The sequence below is a fragment of the Cebus imitator genome, unplaced genomic scaffold, assembly GCF_001604975.1.
Source record: "Cebus imitator isolate Cc_AM_T3 unplaced genomic scaffold, Cebus_imitator-1.0 Scaffold48, whole genome shotgun sequence".
Classification (NCBI taxonomy): domain Eukaryota; kingdom Metazoa; phylum Chordata; class Mammalia; order Primates; family Cebidae; genus Cebus; species Cebus imitator.
Window position 1 is genome coordinate 7,089,662 of NW_016107363.1, and position 17,985 is coordinate 7,107,646.

The 17,985-nt window shown below is 37.7% G+C and overlaps 1 protein-coding gene across 6 annotated transcripts in view; it reads right to left on the reverse strand.

Moving 5' to 3' along the window:
* Positions 1–17,985, reverse strand: part of LOC108303546 (sarcolemma associated protein) — a 171,425-nt gene that overhangs the window by 65,849 nt on the left and 87,591 nt on the right. For 5 of the 6 annotated variants that reach the window (XM_017527463.2, XM_017527460.2, XM_017527465.2 and 2 more), the window contains exons 1-2: positions 2,860–3,006; positions 1,276–1,413 (exon numbers count right to left, since the gene is read on the reverse strand). In XM_017527463.2, the coding sequence (XP_017382952.1) occupies positions 1,276–1,368 (93 nt within the window). In that variant the 5' untranslated portion in view covers positions 1,369–1,413; positions 2,860–3,006. Of the gene's footprint in view, positions 1–1,275; positions 1,414–2,859; positions 3,007–5,303; positions 5,376–5,636; positions 5,733–14,048; positions 14,112–16,585; positions 16,623–17,985 lie in introns of those variants that run through there. The other variant, XM_017527466.2, reaches the window with a different exon arrangement.

The following is a 17,985-nucleotide window of genomic DNA, read 5'->3' on the forward strand; positions in this document are numbered from 1 at the left end:
AGTAGAGACGGGGTTTCACCATGTTGACCAGGATGGTCTCGATCTCTTGACCTTGTGATCCACCCGCCTCGGCCTCCCAAAGTGCTGGGATTACAGGCTTGAGCCACCGCGCCCGGCCCCAAACAAATTGTTTAGCTAAAGAGATGACAGTACAATCATTATTCAAAAAGACCTCTGCCTATAGTTTGGATGTTTGTCCCTCCAAGGCTTATGTTGAAATCTGATCCTCAGTGTTGGAGGTGGGGTTTATGAGAGGTGTTTGGGTTATTGGGAGCAGGTCCCTCATGGCTTGGTGCTGTCCTCATGGTAATGAGTGAATTTTCACTCTATTAGTCCCATGAGAGCTGGTTGTTCAAAAGAGCCTGGCACTTCTCCCAGACACTCTCTCTTGCTTCCTCTCTCACCATGGACACATGCCAGCTCCACTTTGCCTTCTGCCATGAGTGGAAGCAGCCTGAAGCTTCACCCAGCAGAACTGTGAGCCAAATAAACCTCCTATCTTTATAAATTACCCTGCCTCAGCTATTCCTTTATAGCAACACAAATGGACTACGACAATCTCCTTTTAATAAGACCAACCTTTAAAACTATCATAGGTTAACCAATGGAGGTATGCTCTGGTCTTCTCAACAAACACTTATCTTCTAGGCACTCAATCCATGGTTTGAATTAAATCAAGAAGGATCTTCAGAAAAAGTTATAAGATTTTTTTTTTCATTTTTTTTTCTCAGTTGTAAGATTTCAAAGGATCAACCAGACATTACCCTATCATTACCCTATGATCTGATCTATCCTTATCCTAAATGTCTCATAGATAGAGGGAATGGCAGTAAAGCAGAGTTAACAGCATCCCTGAAAGCTAAAAGGGAGCAGATAATTCCCAGATTCTCTCTGGGCTTATGCCAGTACAGCACTAAATAGGGCGCCCTGCCTTTTTGATGGCCTAAAGATAAGCAGTTTTAAGTTTTAAAACATCTGAATATCATGGGTTTTTCCGATTCTCATCTACTTCCTCTTAAATATTAAAAAATATCTATTGTGAAGCACTGGCTACATATGCATCCAGAGGAACTATGTCAGCATTTACAGGCTTTCATTTATCTATAATAATGGAGGTTGGGCTAAATGGAATATAGACACCTTATTTTCACTATAAATTTTAACTGTTATCAAATTTTCACATCAATAACTATTCAGCAATATCTAAAATCTTAAGCTATCCAGTGTGTTAGGGATTATTAGCTTAACATACTTTTAGGCAGAGTAAATACATACCTTTAATTTATCAGATAAATCTTTAATCTCATTAACTGCTCCATTATACTTATTGGCTAATTCTCTTAATTCTTCCTGAGTCCTTTCATTCATTTCTTTCAGATGGGTACATTCATCTTCAGTATTACTCAGACTTCGCTGCGATTCAAGTTTGCAGGTGATTTAATTAGAATAAATGTACATTTGTTATTTAGAATTCCTCCTAAAATCAACTTTTAAAAAGTATAATTCTATGGACTATTCTAAATCAACATCTGCACTGGACTTTATATAAAACTGAGTTAAATAACGTTAAGAATGTCAATTTACTTCAGGTATACACTAAAACAGAAAACATAACTAAGAATTAACAACAACAAAAAAGAAAAGTAGAGGGAGAGTAGGGGCAGGAAAAGGATGTTTGCTGCCTTTATATAATCACTTTTTTTTTTTTTGAGATGGAGTTTCGCTCTTGCTGCCCAGGCGGGAGTGCAATGGCATGATCTTGGCTCATCACAACTCCCACCTCCCGGGTTCAAACGATTCTCCTGCCTCAGCCTCCCGAGTAGCTGATATTGATTACAGGCATGCACTACCACGCCTGGCTAATTTTGTATTTTTAGTAGAGTCGGTGTTTCTCCATGTTGGTCAGGCTGGTGTCAAACTCCCAACCTCAGGTGCTCCTCCCACCTCAGCCTCCCAAAGTGCTGGGATTACAGGCGTGAGCTGTTTTGCCCAGCCTATAATTACGTTTTTGAAAGGTCAATGGGTATGGCTTTTAGCAGTGAAACTATTTTAAGCCTATCAATCCTTGAAAGCAAGTTTAATAATGTGCAACAACTAATTTAATAAAAAATTAAAAGACAACTAGCAACTTTCTTTCTTGATATATCAAATTAATCACACGACAGTCGACAGTGAATCAGGCACTGTGGGATGGGGTAGCAATACAAACTATACCTGTAGTATGGAAAGGTATGTTTACCATTTAGTTTCTGATGAGTATTTTAACTAATTCCAGTAGTACATTATTTCTGTGGTAATTCTGCAGTGGTTCAAAGAAGTGATCTATATTATGAATTAGAGTTTTTTTCCCCAAAGCAATGGAAATTGCATTTTGATTGTTCCTTAAAGACCTAGAAAGGACCTTGGAGATCATTTCCTCTTTGAACCTCCTAAATATAAGACACAGCTTTCCTCTCTGGCGGGTGAATTGAAAAAGAATAAGTAGTGTAGGCGCTCGGCCTTACAGTGACCACCCTCAAATAGAAGCAAAGCAAAACCAAGTGACAGAAAATCAATTCCCTGGCACATATCATGGTCTGTTGTATGGAGGGTGAATCCTAAGCAGAATGCAAACAATAAGATTCCCTGGTTACGCTTTTATTTCCTCAGCCATTGACTAGGGAGCATAGGTACCAAAACTTACATGGTTATGTGGAGAATTCCTGTCAATGAAAGCAGCATAACTGTTCCTTCCTGTCTGACAGACAGAAAATATTTCCTAACTATCTAATAATACCCAAGTTTAAAGTGTCCTGGAACGCTTGAGAGTTTTTTAAACACTCACAATACTATTTAGTATTTCTTTTTTTATTGAAATACCTCAACTTCTGAAAGTTTTCTAACCACTTCAATTTTTTCCTGAAGAACCCGCCTCAGGGACTCTTTGGCTGTTGTCTCATAGTTATGTTTATCCTCTTGTAATGCGATAAGTTCCTTTCGTAAACTATTCTAGAATAAAAGATATTTATAATTATAGACAAGTTATTTTTAAAAAGCATTTAGTGTTTGAAAAAAATGAACACATTATGAGACACTTTAAATTGTATATTAAGGTACCTCCAAACACAAATGATGCTGGCCCTGTATTAACTAAAGATGCATGTAAAAGTTGTATAAGTAAATTATGCCTTCACAAACATATTAATTTCCACTTCCCATAGAAAAAAAGTTAAAGGCAATTGAGAATTTCTCTAAAATATACAAAAATAATTACTCTTATATTTATCCTATTTTCTGCAATCCACCATATTTATATTTGTGGGCAAAAATAATCAATTACCTTCAAAGGCATCAAGCATTTTAAAACAATGGTTAAAACAAAAGGAATAAGAGTACCATGGCGGAAAAGCAGACTTCGTATCTGGGGCAGGAAATGTACAAAATTAGACTGAAACATCTTTTCTGAAATGACAGCAGGAAGCTATCAAAGTCGGCTAAGGTTCTGTCTATCAAAAGGACTCAGAAGCCAATCTGAAGGCATTTACATAGACCAAAGACGAGATACTTTGAACTTTTATCAATCAGAAAAATAGGCTGGCCGCAGTGGCCCACACCTGTAATCCCAGCACTTTGGGAGGCCAAGATGGGAGGACTGCATGAGCCCAGGAGTTCAAGACCAGCCTGGAAAACATAGCAAGACCCTACCTCTAAAAGAAGAAAAACAACTGCATCAGATTTAAATACATCAAATATGTTTAAATCTAAGTGGAGGGAGAAAACATTTTATGGCTAGTCTTTGGTAGATGAAAAAGAACCAATTCATTATTTTTAAATCTAGTAAAAAAGGGAGAAAAATCACTTATCTTGCTTTCCCCATAGAAAACGTACCTCAGGGTCACCACATGGTTGATATGGGGAAACTTCTCATTTTATTTAAATTTTTTTATTTCAGTAGCTTTAGGGATAAAAGTGACTTTTGGTTACACGGATGAATTATATAGTGGTGATGTCTGGGATTTTAGTATTGAATATACTGTACCTATATTCAATAGGTAGTTTTTCATCCCTTACTCCCCTCACCTTCCCAACTTCTGAGTCTCCAATGTCCATTATACTACTTACTCTGTATGTCTTTGCATACCTATAGCTTAGCTTCCACTTATAAATGACCACATGTGGTATTTGGCTTTTGATGCCAGAGTTACTTAGAATAATGGCCATTATTTTCCTTTTTTCTTTAGAGACAGAGTCTCTCTTTGTCACCAAGGCTGGAGTGCAGTTTTGCAATCACAACTCACTGTAATCACAAACTCCTGGGCTCAAGTGATCCCCCTAAGCCTCCCCAGTAGCTAGGATTATAGGGGTGCAGCACCCTCCTAAGCATCTTAAATTTTTGGTAGAGACTGGGTTTTGCCATGTTGCCCATACCGGTCTCAAACTGCCTCCCATAGTTTTTTCTTAGAGACAGAGTCTCAAAGACTGTTGCCCAGGCTGGAGTGCAGTTGTGCAATCTTGGCTCACTGCAACCTCCATCTCCAGGGTTTAAGCGATTCTCCTGTCTCAGCCTCCTGAGTAGCTGGGATTACAGGCACATGCCACCACATCTGGCTAATTTTTGTATTTTTAGTAGAGACAGGGTTTCACCATGTTGGCCAGGCTGGTTTTGAACTCTTGACTTCAAGTGATCCACCAGCCTCAGCCTCCCAAAGTGCTGGGATTACAGGCATGAGCCTCCGTGTCTGGAAGGAAACTTCTCTTTATAGAAGTGATCCAGCTAAATAAGTGAAGGAATAATAGAATTATATCACTAATTTTGTAACCTTGATGAAATAATGAATCTAGGCAGGGATCGTCAATGATTGATAAAATCTCTAAAAGAACGACAACTAGACATTATGTTGTCTCTTGGTGGAAGAACACAATACCATCCAGAAAGTGTTGTTGACAAAAAAAAAAAAACAACCGAACCTAAATCAGATCAAATCACTAGATTGAACTACTAATTTATGGAGTGGTAAGGGGAGCTAAAAGAATGTTTAAATAACAATGCAGACTTAGGGAAATTATCTAGAGGATAAATCACGCAGTTTTTTCAGGAAATATTAATTGCAATAGAAAAAAGACTTGTATATGACTTGTACATGGGTATTTATTACATAATTATTTCTATTTACATGGATGTCTGCAACTTCTTATGATAAAAGATTTGAAAAAATTGTGGAAATGTATAAAATTTTTACCATATACTCAAAATGATAGTTAAAGAAATGATGTTACACAAAAAACTATGCATTTCATTTTATACATTTGAGATTAATACCTACTTTGGAGCATGCCTGTAATTGGTTTCCCATAACTTCTAACCGTGATAAGAGTCTATCTTCATCTATTAAAGCCTATTGAAGAAAAATTAAATGTAAGTAAAACCCGAGTAATCACAAAGTAACACGTATATAAAAAAAGGTTGCTACTGACAACAAAAGACATGAAAGCATAGAACTGACCAGCATCCACTGTAAAATGCTAAATTTTCAACACTTATTCATTAGTTAGGAATTAACTTTGCTTTTGTTTGCCACAACGTTTTTGTTTATTTAACATGTATGAAATATTAAACTATGTTTAAATGTTTCTTAAATATAAAACAACTGGAATACCTGCCAACTGGTATCTGAAGCCTCTTGGGTGATGGCTAGTAGCCGCTGAAGCGTGGCTAACTTCTGTTCCAACATTTGTTCCCGATGTAAGGCCTCCTAATATTATAAATCACAAAAAAGATTCTGATAAACTCATCATGATTCTTTTGAGAATTAACCAATTTTCAACACATTCTAAAATATTTTCATATTACATCCCACTTGATGTATTTTGAAGTATGTGAAACTTGATAGTACTTTGTAAAATATACAACAGTCTCCGCTTATCTCTGGTTTCCCTTTCCACAGCTTCAGTTATAGTGCAGTACAAGATATTTTGAGAAAGACAGAACGTTGACATTCACATAACAGTATACTGGTATAATTGTTATATTTTACTATTGGTAATTTCTTACTATGCTTAATTTATAAGTTAAAGCTATAGGTATGTATAAATATAGGAAAAAATATAGTAGATACAGGGTTTGGTACTATCTGTGATTTCAGGCATCTATTGGGGGTCTTAGAACATATCCCCTGCAGATAGGAAATGACTACGGTATGTATGCGGGCCACATCGTTTTAGTCTCATTTGCTGGGCTGAAAGTACTGCTATTAGAGGTTCTCTAACTGCAACTTCCCCCATAACAGAAGACAAATCATCTGTTATTGTTATTATTTTATTCATAATTTGGAAGAGCAAGTTTTTAAAAAACCTACAACAGAAAAAGCTAACAAAATTCAGGCTTGCATTTTACACACACACACACACACACACACACACACAGTGTGTGTATATAGACAGATACCTATACATACACAGTCATGTACCACAAAACAACATTTCAGTTACCTATAGATTGCATACACACAGTGGTCCCATAAAATTACAATGAAGCTGAAAAATTCCTATCACTAAGTGACATCATAGCCATCCTAACATTGTAACACAAGGCGGTATTACTCATGTGTTTGAGGAGGTGTTGGTGTAAACAAACCTACTGTGCTGCCAGTTATATAAAAGTATAGCACATATAATTATATATAGTATATAATACTTGATAATAGTAATGTATGACTGTTATTAGTTTATGCATGTACTGTACTTTTTATTTTTAATTATAGAGTATATTCCTTCTGCATATTAAAAAGAAGAAAAGGCTAACTGTAAAATACCTTCAGAGAGGTCCTTCAGGAGGTATCCAGAAGAAGATACTATTATCATAGGAGATGACAGCTCCATGTGTCTTACTGCCCCTGAAGACCTTTAAGTGGGATAGGATGTGGAGGTGGAAGACAGTGATACTGATGGATCTTGATACTGCATAGGCCTAGGCTAATGTGTGTATTTATGTCTTTATTTGTAACAAAAAAGTTTAAAAAGTAAAAACAAGTTTAAAAAATTTTTAATAATAAAAAGCTTATAAATTAAAAATGGAAACAAAATACTTCAGAACAGCTGTACCATGTGTTTATTTTAAGCTAAGTGTGAATATAAGAGTTAAAGAGTTTTTAAAACTTAAAAGTATATAGAGTAAAAAAAGCTAAGTTTAGCTTATTATTGAAGAAAGAAAAACTTTTTTTTTTTCTTTTTTTGAGAGAGGAGTTTAGCTCTGTCACCCAGGCTGGAGTGTAGTTGCATGCCAATGGCTCACTGTAATCTCAAGACTCCTGAGCTTGTCATCCCTCCTGCCTCAGCCCCCCGAATAGCTAGGACTGCAGGTTATACACCACCATGCCCAGGGAATTTTATTTTTTTCTGAGACAGAGTCTTGCTCTGTCACCCAGGCTGGAGTGCAATGGCGCAATCTTGGCTCACTGCAATCACTATCTCCCAGGTTCAAGCAATTCTCTCATCTCTGCCTCCTGAGTAGCTGGGACTACTAGCAGTGCCACCAATCCCAGCTCATTTTTGCATTTTTAATAGAGATGGGGTTTCACTATGTTGGCCAGGCTTGTCTCAAACTCCTGATCTCAAGCGATCCGCCTACCTTGGCCTCCCAAAGTGCTGGTATTACAGGTGTGAGCCACCACGCCCAGCCTTCAGCTAATACTTTTATTATTATCTTATTTATTTGTTTTCCTACAGATGGGGCCTTCTTACGTTGCCCAGGATGATCTTGAACTCCTAGTCTCTAGTGATCATCCCACCTCAGCCTTCCAAAGTGCTGGAATTTCGAGCATGAACTACCACCGCACCTGCCTGAAAAACTTTTTAAATATATATTTAAAGTACCCTAAGTGTACAGTGTTTATAAAGTCTACAGTAGTATATAGTAATGTCTTAGGCCTTCACATTCACTTACCACTCACTCGCTGACTCAACCAGAGCAGCTTCCAGTCCTGCAAGCTCTATTCACGGTAAGCATTGTACAGGTATATCATTTTCTATCTTTTTCTTTTCTTTGCTTTTGAGACAGAGTCTCGCTCTCATCCAGGCTGGAGTGCAGTGCTGCGATCTTGGTTCACTGCAACCTCTGCCTCCTAAGTAGCTGGGACTACAGCCATGTGCCACTATGCCCAGTTAATTTTTGTATTTTTAGTAGAGACAGGGTTTTGCCATGTTGGTCAGGCTGGTCTTGAACTCCTAGCCTCAAATGTTTCTCCTGCCTCAGCTGCCCAAAGTGCTGGGATTACACTGCATCTGGCCTTTTTCTATCTTTTATACTGTATTTTTACTGTACCTTTTCTATGTTTAGATATGTTTCTATACACGAATATTATTGTGTTGCAACTGCCTTCAGAATGCAGTACAGTAACATGCTATATGGGTTTGTAGCCTAGAAGCAACAGGCTACAGTATATAACCTAGGCGAGTAATAGCCTATACCATCTAGGCTATGTAAGTACAATCTGTAATGTTCACACAATAACAAAATCACCTAATGAGATCGTATGCTTGTTTTTAAGCGATGCATAATTGTATATATGTATACATGTGTATACATACACACACACACATATATGTGAAATATATACATCTCAGAACAAACTCATTCCAGTGAAGCCAAGATAATCTGGTCATCAGCAAAGATACTTTATAATGGCTTAACTGCAAAAGTATGATATCTAAAACAGCAATAGCTTTTAATTTTTCCTTTAAAAAATGTTGTTTAGGCCGGGCGTGGTGGCTCATGCCTGTAATCCCAGCACTTTGGGAGGCCGAGGTGGGTGGATCACGAGGTCAAGAGATCGAGACCATCCTGGCCAACATGGTGAAACCTCGTCTCTACAGTACTAAAAATACAAAAAATTAGCTGGGCGTGGTGGTGCATGCCTATAGTCCCAGCTACTTGGGAGGCTGAGGCAGGAGAATTGCTTGAACCTGGGAGGCAGAGGTTGCAGTGAGCCAAGATTGCGCCACTGTACTCCAGCCTGGCGACAGAACAAGACTCCGTCTTAAAAAAAAAAAATGTTGTTTATATAAATGTATACATTTTTTTTTGTTTTTTTTTTATTTCTGAGACAATGTCTCACTCTGCAGCCCAGGTTGGAGTGCAGTGGTGTGATCTTGGCACACTGCAACCTCCACCTTACAGGGTCAAGCAATTCTCATGCCTCAGCCTCCTAAGTAATTGGGACTACAGGTATGCACCAACATGCCCAGCTAATTTTTGTATTTTTTGTGGAGGTGAGCTATTGCCATGTTGGCCAGACTGGTCTTGAACTCCTGGTCTCATGATCTACCTGCCTCAGCCTCCCAAAGTGTTGGGATTACAGGCAAGAGCCACTTTGCCCAACCAATATATACATTTAAAAAGAGAGACTGCTTCACTCGCACACACAGCCTATTGCATTTTCAGGTGTTCTAACAGCCCATAATTTAGCAGCAATTAATATGCCAAAAATAGGTAAGAGTCCACTGAATACTCGTTCAATGTAATTAAGGGATTTATAATGGGAGACTCAAATAACTATTTGGCACCTCCAAAGATATATTTTACAGAAAAAGACACTGATGTAGAAAGTCTAAACTTTAGGTGGCTTGTTAACAGTTAATAGCTGTTAAGAGACTCTCCTTCACTGGGAATCAAGGTGAAATGCTCACAGCACTTAGCTGTGGTTTTGGCATACCTTCTTCACCTTGTTCTATTCCTGTCATTATCCAGAGGAACACTTATGACCCTAATGCCTATGAGACATCTCAACAGAAAAGTATATGCTTCAAACATAGTACTTGAGGTTTAAAGCATGAATTTATTGCTCCCCACATCCTTTATAAATAATGTCTATGGAAAATCTTGTCTATCTAGAGTTAGACTACATTTTAATGTAACTCTAAAGCTATATGTTAAAGAATCCAATAAAAAGCCACACCATCTTAGAATCCAAATTAAAATACAGCTTCACTTAAAATAGACTATTTGCCAAGTTTAAGTTCCTAAAACATTCCTAATATCCAGGAAATTACTCAGATGCTGCAAAAAGTTTTACTGAAAAACAAAACCATCAACCCACCATATCTCTAGAATCTACTTCCACTAGATGGTGTAATTTCACCTTTTTAATTCAATTCCATTTAGAGTTTAACTCCATGAACTATTTCCTAACGGAAATCTAACATGTCCAGGAATAGTCTTTTAGTTAGTTCTAGGGTATGAAATGCATCTATTCCAGTTTTTATTCAAAATGTTTACAATTTACATCAGAACTTTGGCAGTTCAATAAGGATGTATACAGAAAAGACTGTGGTATAATTTTCTTTCAAAGAGCTAGAAAAGGAACAGTAGAGGATTAGGACATTAGGAATATTCACAGAACTAACAAGAAGGCTGGAAAGAGTGGAGAGTGAGAGAGTGGGATTTGCTATTCACGATGACTAGTCACAACAGTATACAACCTTGGGCAAATCATTTAACCTATATGAGCCCCACATTTCTCATTTTAAAAAATGAGGTTTAGACTACATTAATCTCAAAGTTTTCTTCCACCTCTTAAAATAAGCAGCTTAATTAATGTGCCTTCCTATTGAATGGTAAAAAACTACTATCATTTATGGCATACATTCTATGTGCCAGGAACTGTTCTAACTGCTTTATATATACTAATTTTTTAAATTCTTCACAATTCTGTGAGGTTAAGGGCTATTACTATATTCATTTCATAGATCAGGAAAACAAGGCACAAAAGAGTTAAACAACTTTCCCAGCAGGTCAGAAATCAAAGCCAAGGATTAAATCAAGGGAATTTTGGCTTAGAATACTCTTTAATACTCTATTAAAATCCAAATGTGTAATGTTTTTCTATCTATACATTATACATGGTGGAATGTAAGATCGGATTAAGACATTGATAACTTTCTGTTCATTTTCATAGATGTGTACATTCTTAACAAAGATGAAACTATTCTCACTGATTGATTCCTATAAAAGAATGTAGGGACCCAGAATCATGGGTTTGGTTCTATTATTTGAAACAAAAGACAACTGAAGGCCTATCCACAGAAAATGACTCACTCAAGGTCACAAAAGTGGATTAAGTAGCAGAACTAAGATAAAGGCCTCAATCTTGCCCAGTGCGGTGGCTCACCTCTGTAAATCCCAGCAGTCTGGGAGGCTGAGGTGGGCGGATCACTTCACGTCAGGAGTTTGAGACCAGCCTGGCCAACATGGTGAAACCTAAAAATCTACTCCACTCTACTAAATATACAAAAAATTAGCTAGGTGTGTTGATTCATGCCTTTAATCACAGCTACTTGGGAGGCTGGGGCAGGAGAGTCACTTGAACCAGAAGATGGAGGTTGCAGTGAGCAGAGATTTCACCACTGCACTCCAGTGTGGGTGACAGACTCCATCTCAAAAAAAAAAAAAAAGGACCTCAATTTCTAATCTCCTGATCCAGGGTTTTTCTTAACCATGCTCCCCCACCAGAATAAGAAACATAATCTAGCCCAAACCTACAAAAAGCAAACAACAACAACAAAACCCAAAAACACTTGTTTGCTTTTTAGAGATTATACGGCTCTTTAAATACAGTATTTACTTGAAGAAGTATGTGCTCTACACCAAAAAATTTTTCTGTGAATCTGGCAGCACAGCACAGTGGTTAAGAGCAGGAAATCTGGCAGAACACAGTGGTTCGTGCCTGTAATCCCAGCGCTTGGGAAGGCCAAGGTGGGCAGATCACCTCAGATCAGGAGTTCAAGACCAGCCTGACCAACATGGAGAAACCCCATCTCTATTAAAAATACAAAAAATTAGCTGGGTGTGGTGGCACATGCCTGTGATCCCAGCTACTTGGGAGGCTGAGGTAGGAGAATCACTTGGAACTGGGAGGCAGATGTTGCGGTGAGCCAAGATCACGCCATTGCACTCCAGTCTGTGCAACAAGAGGGAAACCGTCCCAAAAGAAAAAAAAGGCTGAAAATCTGAGTTTTGGCTGTCCAGGTTCAAATCCAAGCTCTAACATATACTTGATGTGTGATGTTGTATAAATTATTAAATCTTCCTTCCTCTCAGTTACTCTATTGGTAAAAACAGGAATAAAATATGTATCTTGTAAGATTGTTGTGAGAATTAAATTAATTAATATAGGAAAAGTGCTAGAATGAAGTTTGACATATAATACGTGGTATATAATTATTTGCTATTAATATTATTAAGCAATCAAAATCTCTCCCAGTTTTAATTTTATTTAAAAGTCATCTATGGGCCAGGTGTGGCTCATGCTGTAATCCCAACACTTTGGGAGGCCAAGGCGGGCAGATCACCTGAGCTCAGGAGTTTAAGACAACCCTGGGCAACACGGTAAAACCCCTTCTCTACTAAAATACAAAAAAAATTAGCGGGGCATGGTAGTGGACGCCTGTAGTCCCAGCTACTCGGGAGGCTGAGGCGGGAGAATCACTTCAGCCCAGGAGGCAGAGGTTGCAGTAAGCTGAGATTGTGCCACTGCACTCCAGCTTGGGCTACAGAGTGAGAATAAAATAAAAGTCATCTATGGATAAATAATTGTTTTGGGGCTCGGTGTGGCAGCTCACACCTACAATCCCAGTGCTTTGGGAGGAGGCTGAGGCAGGAGAAAGACTTGGGCCCAGGAGTTTCAGGCTGTAGTGAGTTCTGATCATGACACTGCACTTCAGCCTGGGAGACAGAATAAGACTCTGTCCCCGAAACAATTTAAAAATAAATTAAAAAGAAAAAACAAAATTGTTTTGGAATCCCCTCATACTTGAAGCAAAAAAAATTCCTCCCGTACAAAGGCTTATCTTTTCTAGATTTAACCCACAAAGGTTTATATTTTCTAGATTTAACCCTTTTTCCTTTTTTCATACATTCTATTTTTAATCCTTTATTCTTTTTTGCAAAGATAGTACTTCTTTTGTATTTGTATCCAGTTCATTTTTTAAAATCCTATATTTGTGAATTGGCAAAATAAAACAAACATTTAAAAAAAAAAACATAAATAAGGCTTTAATTTGGCAAAATATAATACAATGCCTTTTTTATCCTCAAATGAACAGTTTCCCAATTACTTCACTCTAACACCTCGTTGTGCTCTTTCTCCTTTGTGAGCTGTTGGTTTACTGCCTGAAGCAACTGCTGTAACTGTGTTACAGTCTGATTTAGACTTCCAGACATTGTCTCCTTCTCAGAAGACTCCGTTTCTGGGGAAACATCACTATTCTCAATAACAGTAGTGTCTCCGGCAGCTTTTACTATTTTTAACTGGATAAGCTCCAGTGATTGTTGAGCCTTATGTAAATCACCAGCTACCTTCTGTCTTTCATTTTGTTCAGTTGTAAGTTTTTTGAGTGTTTCATTTAACTGTGCCTTCAACTCTCTGACTTCTGTAACATAGATAGATCGTTCCATCTCTGCCTTCTCTAGTTCCATCTCCAAATGTTCTCGTTCTCTTCTCAAATTTTCAATATCCTTATTTTCTCTTCTTAATCACTCTAGCTCTTGTTCTGAAGATGTAAATGATGACTGCCCCTGTTTAATAGTCTTGTGTGATTCATCAACCTTAACTTTCCATTTATTTTCTTCTTGCTCAACACTTCTCTGTACCTTCTGTAAAATTCCTTCTGTTTCTGCAAGGATGGATTTGTATTTTTCACACTCAGTTGTTTAATTCTGCCCTTCTTTTCTTGAGACAGGGTCTTGCTCTGTTGCCTAGGATGGAGTGCTGTGGTGCCACAGCCTTGACCCTCAGGGTTCAAGTGATCTCACCTCAGCCTCCCGAGTAGCTGGGACTACAGATGCACACCATCACACCTGGTTAATTTTAAAACTTTTTTGTAGAGACAAGGTCTCACTTCATTGCCCAGGTTGGTCTCAAACTCCTAGCCTCAAACAATCCTTCTGCCTTGGCCTCTCAAAGTGCTAGGATTACAGGCATTAGCCACCATGCCTGGCCCTAACTCTGCGTTTAAGAACTTTTAAAAATTTAGAAGAAATTCTGTTTTTAAGAATTCTCAACATTTAGTTTTACCTGTAGATACTGAGAAAGCTGGAATAGTTCCTGAGAGTACATACTTGGAGTGTTAGCAGCAACCTAGAAACAAATGACACAGTATCAACAGAAAACACTTCATAAAAAACATTAAGACAAACTAATTCCTTGAAATGTACTTACTTACTACATATGCAAAATAACTATTCTTTTAAAAATTAACCAGTTTCCCTTGTTCTTAAAATATTTCTCCTTGACATCCAGAATTTGTAAATGGTATTACATGCTGATCAGCTTGAAATTTATAAGCAGGGTGGTGGAACAAGAGCTACACATGAAAACATTTGATAAACCAAATCACAAATTTATAGTGCAAAGGCAATATAGCTTTTTACTTTTTTTTTTCCCTTTTCTGATGGAAATATAGCCTTTTCTTAATCTAGAAATAAAACCTCCTAAATCAATAGATCCACATATTTTCCCTTTAAAATTCATCATTAAATAGTTCTTTGATATGTTAACAAGCCTCATTCATTTAGAAGTAGCCATCTTCAAAATTATTTGTATGTAGTGTAGGAAGGGCAAGGACATGAAATATAACAATTTGTCCAATGGCCTGAAGTAATGTTTCTTTAAATCCATAGGTAGGTTTTAAGGAAAAAGATGGGAAGTAATGGTGTTTAAACACTATACATCATAGTCAAACTATTTAGAACTCAAGAGTATTATGAGGAACATCTTCTGATAAGGTTTTTTCAAGGCTATGGAATATAGAACCATGGCATTATTCAAAAACAAAACAAGAAGGGCTGGGTGCGGTGGCTCACACCTATGATCCCAGCACTTTGGGAGGCCAAGGTAGTAGGGGGATCACCTCAGGTCGGGAGTTCAAGACCAGCCTGACCAACATGAAGAAACCCCCCCCTACTAAAAATACAAAATTAGTCTGATGTGGTGGCACATACATATAATCCCAGCTACTTGGGAGGCTGAGACAGGAGAATCACTTGAACCTGGGAGGCAGAGACTGCGGTAAACTGAGATTGTGCCATTGCACTCCAGCCTGGGCAACAAGAGTAAAACTCCATCTCAAAAAAAAAAAAAAAAGGAGGAAGAGGAGAGAAGGAGAAGGAAGAAGAGGGAGGGGGAAGAGGAAGAAGGAGGAGGAGGAAGGAAGAAGGAAGGAAGAAGAAAGAAGGAAGAAGGAGGAGGAGGAGGGAAGAAGAAAAAAAGAAGAAGAAAGAAGGAAGAAGGAGGAGGAGGAGGAAGAGGGAGGAAGAAAAAAGGAAGAAGAAGAAGGAAGAAGTAGAAGGAGGAGGGAGGAAGAAGAAAGAAGGATGAAGAAGGAAGAAGGAAAGAGGGAGAAGGAAGAAGGAAACAGGAAGAGGGAAGAAAGAAGAGGAGGAGGAGACAAGGGAGAAGAAGCAGGAAGAAGAGGAGAAGGAGGAGGAGGAGCAAAGAACAAGACAGAGGAAAAGGAGGAGGAAAAAAGAAGGAGGAGGGGGAGAAGGGGAGGAGGAGGAAGGGAAGAGGAGGAAGTGAAAAGAACAAGATGGAGGAAAAGTAGGAAAGGAGGAGGAGAAGGGGGAAAGGGGGAAAGGGGGAGAAGGAGGGGGAGAAGAGAGAGGAAGGGGAGAAGGAGGAGAAGGAGAAGAAGGAAGGAGTATTGGGTTGCTGTAATATTTACCCTTATGTGTTAGCTTATTAATAATGTTATAGCACCAGTCCTTACTAAGCTCGGTAGGTATACTTTGATTAGTATGCTAACTAGAAAGCAGAAAGTTGGCATTATTTTTTAAAGTTAGGTCTAAATCAGCAGGATCATTATTTACTTCTGAATAATACTTCGGTATTGCAGAAGTTGATGGTTAACTACTTGTACTTCTGAAAAAGGAACCTAACAGAGAATTTTAGTTTCAAGCAGGCTTTCATTATTCATTCAAATGGAAGAAAAATGTAAAATAATATTTTTTCCACTAGTTTAGTTACTGCACTAAGAGAACTCAACTCCCACATTAATGTCAAAAGACGTATTTTGGAGGGTTAATTAGCAATGATATCTATAATTGAATACACCAATATTTCTGAACAAAAGAAAAATGTTTTCTAGCAAACAATTATTGCAAAGTTTCTGATCAGATCAGGTAAAAAGTAACCTTCAAAGACAATAAAAGAACAATTTTGTAAGCCTGTGTTTCTGTGCTACTTCTCTGTATTGGTAAATGTTGAGTGAACTCTTTAAGTAGAAAGCTTTAACAAATTTCTAGACGGAATTGTATCTCAGAATAAAAAGTTACAGTGAATACTCCTTATCCCTGGCTAGATACAAAACAGGTATTCCTAGTTTACATAGTGAACAATTTAATTGAGATAACAAAGGTTTTTTTCGTGAAGAAACGTCCATCCTAGATTCTCCAGATATTGAAGACCAGATTATAATAACCATATAGCTATATGCATTCTACATAATTTGTTACACAAGAGAAATAAATTTCTAGGTAAAGGATACTAAAAACAAACATTTTCAAAGCAACATAGCTGAGTCAGTTTGGAAAAAATAATCATTAGCAACTTACTTTGTCAACAGGACTTGGTAATGGTGCATGGATGACACTGAAAAGTAAAATTTAGAAGTTTTATCTAATATCCGGACAATAGAGGAAACAGAGTATGAGAGTACCAGAATATCTTACACCACAAAGATTATACATTTGCCTTCAAATAATTAAAAGAATGTGAACTATTTTTCAATCCTTCATAAATGTATACAGTTCTTAGAAAACAAAAATAAATATATAAACTTATCTTACACATCAATATATTTCTAAAAACAAATTCCAAATCCAAAATGTATTAAATGCTCTTTGAAGACCCACTACTTTTTGAGGGCTGTGATGAATTACCTGATTATAAGAATTTCTATACAGAAAAGGAGTACTCTTTATCCATTTTTGGATAGGTGCAGTGGCTCATGCCTGTGATACCAGCACTTTGGGAGGCTGACGCAGGAGGATCACCTGCACCTGAGGTCAGCAGTTTGAGACGAGCCTGACCAACACAATGAAACCCTGTTTCTACTAAAAATACAAAAAAATTAGGTGGGTATGGTGGCACACGCCTTTAGTCCCAGTTCCTTGGGAGGCTGAAGCACAAGAATCACTTGAACCTGGGAGGTGGAGGTTGCAGTGAGCCAAGATCGTGCCACTGCACTCCAGCCTAGGCAACCAAGTGAGAGACTCTGTCTCAAAAAAAAAAAAAAAAAAAAAAATTATCCATTTTCAATTTTGAAATATGTAAGCTACATTCTTCTAAAATTAAACATTCCTATATAGAAAGTTTTAAAAAGCAAAGTTCTGGAAAGCAAGGTTATAATTTGGAAACTTGTACCAGTGAAGAACAACTTTAATCAAAACACTACCACGCCTCTTCTCCACCCAGCCACCTCAGAAACTAACTGAAAACTTAGATGTATGTATGAAACTGAAATCAGTAAACACTTTAAAACAAAACATTAAATAGATATCTTTAATTGGTACTAGTTGTCTTGTTAGCCTGATTAACTACTGCTGACAAAAAGGTAGTATAGCAGCTCAAGAAACTATACTGTGTCCAAATTCTAGCTCTACTCACCAGCTGAAAGGCAAATTGCTAATCAATATAGGTCTCAGCTTCCTCATGCATAAAATGGGAGGTAATCATACAACAAATTCCATGGAGTCATTGGGAGTATTAAACGTGTTGATATGAATAAAGAGCTTAAAATAGTACTTTGGACATAGGACTTGATCACTACTATTACTCTCATGAGAATATAGTAGATAAGGAAGCCAGAGTCCCTATTTTACAAGGCCCTGTAAGATACCATTATGTGTGTTGGGGTTGAGTATAGGGGACTCAAAGCAAGGCTACCACGCATGACCTCACTAGCTGCTAATCATTCCACATCCTAGAGGCCAATCTTGCAATGGCTAGCTTG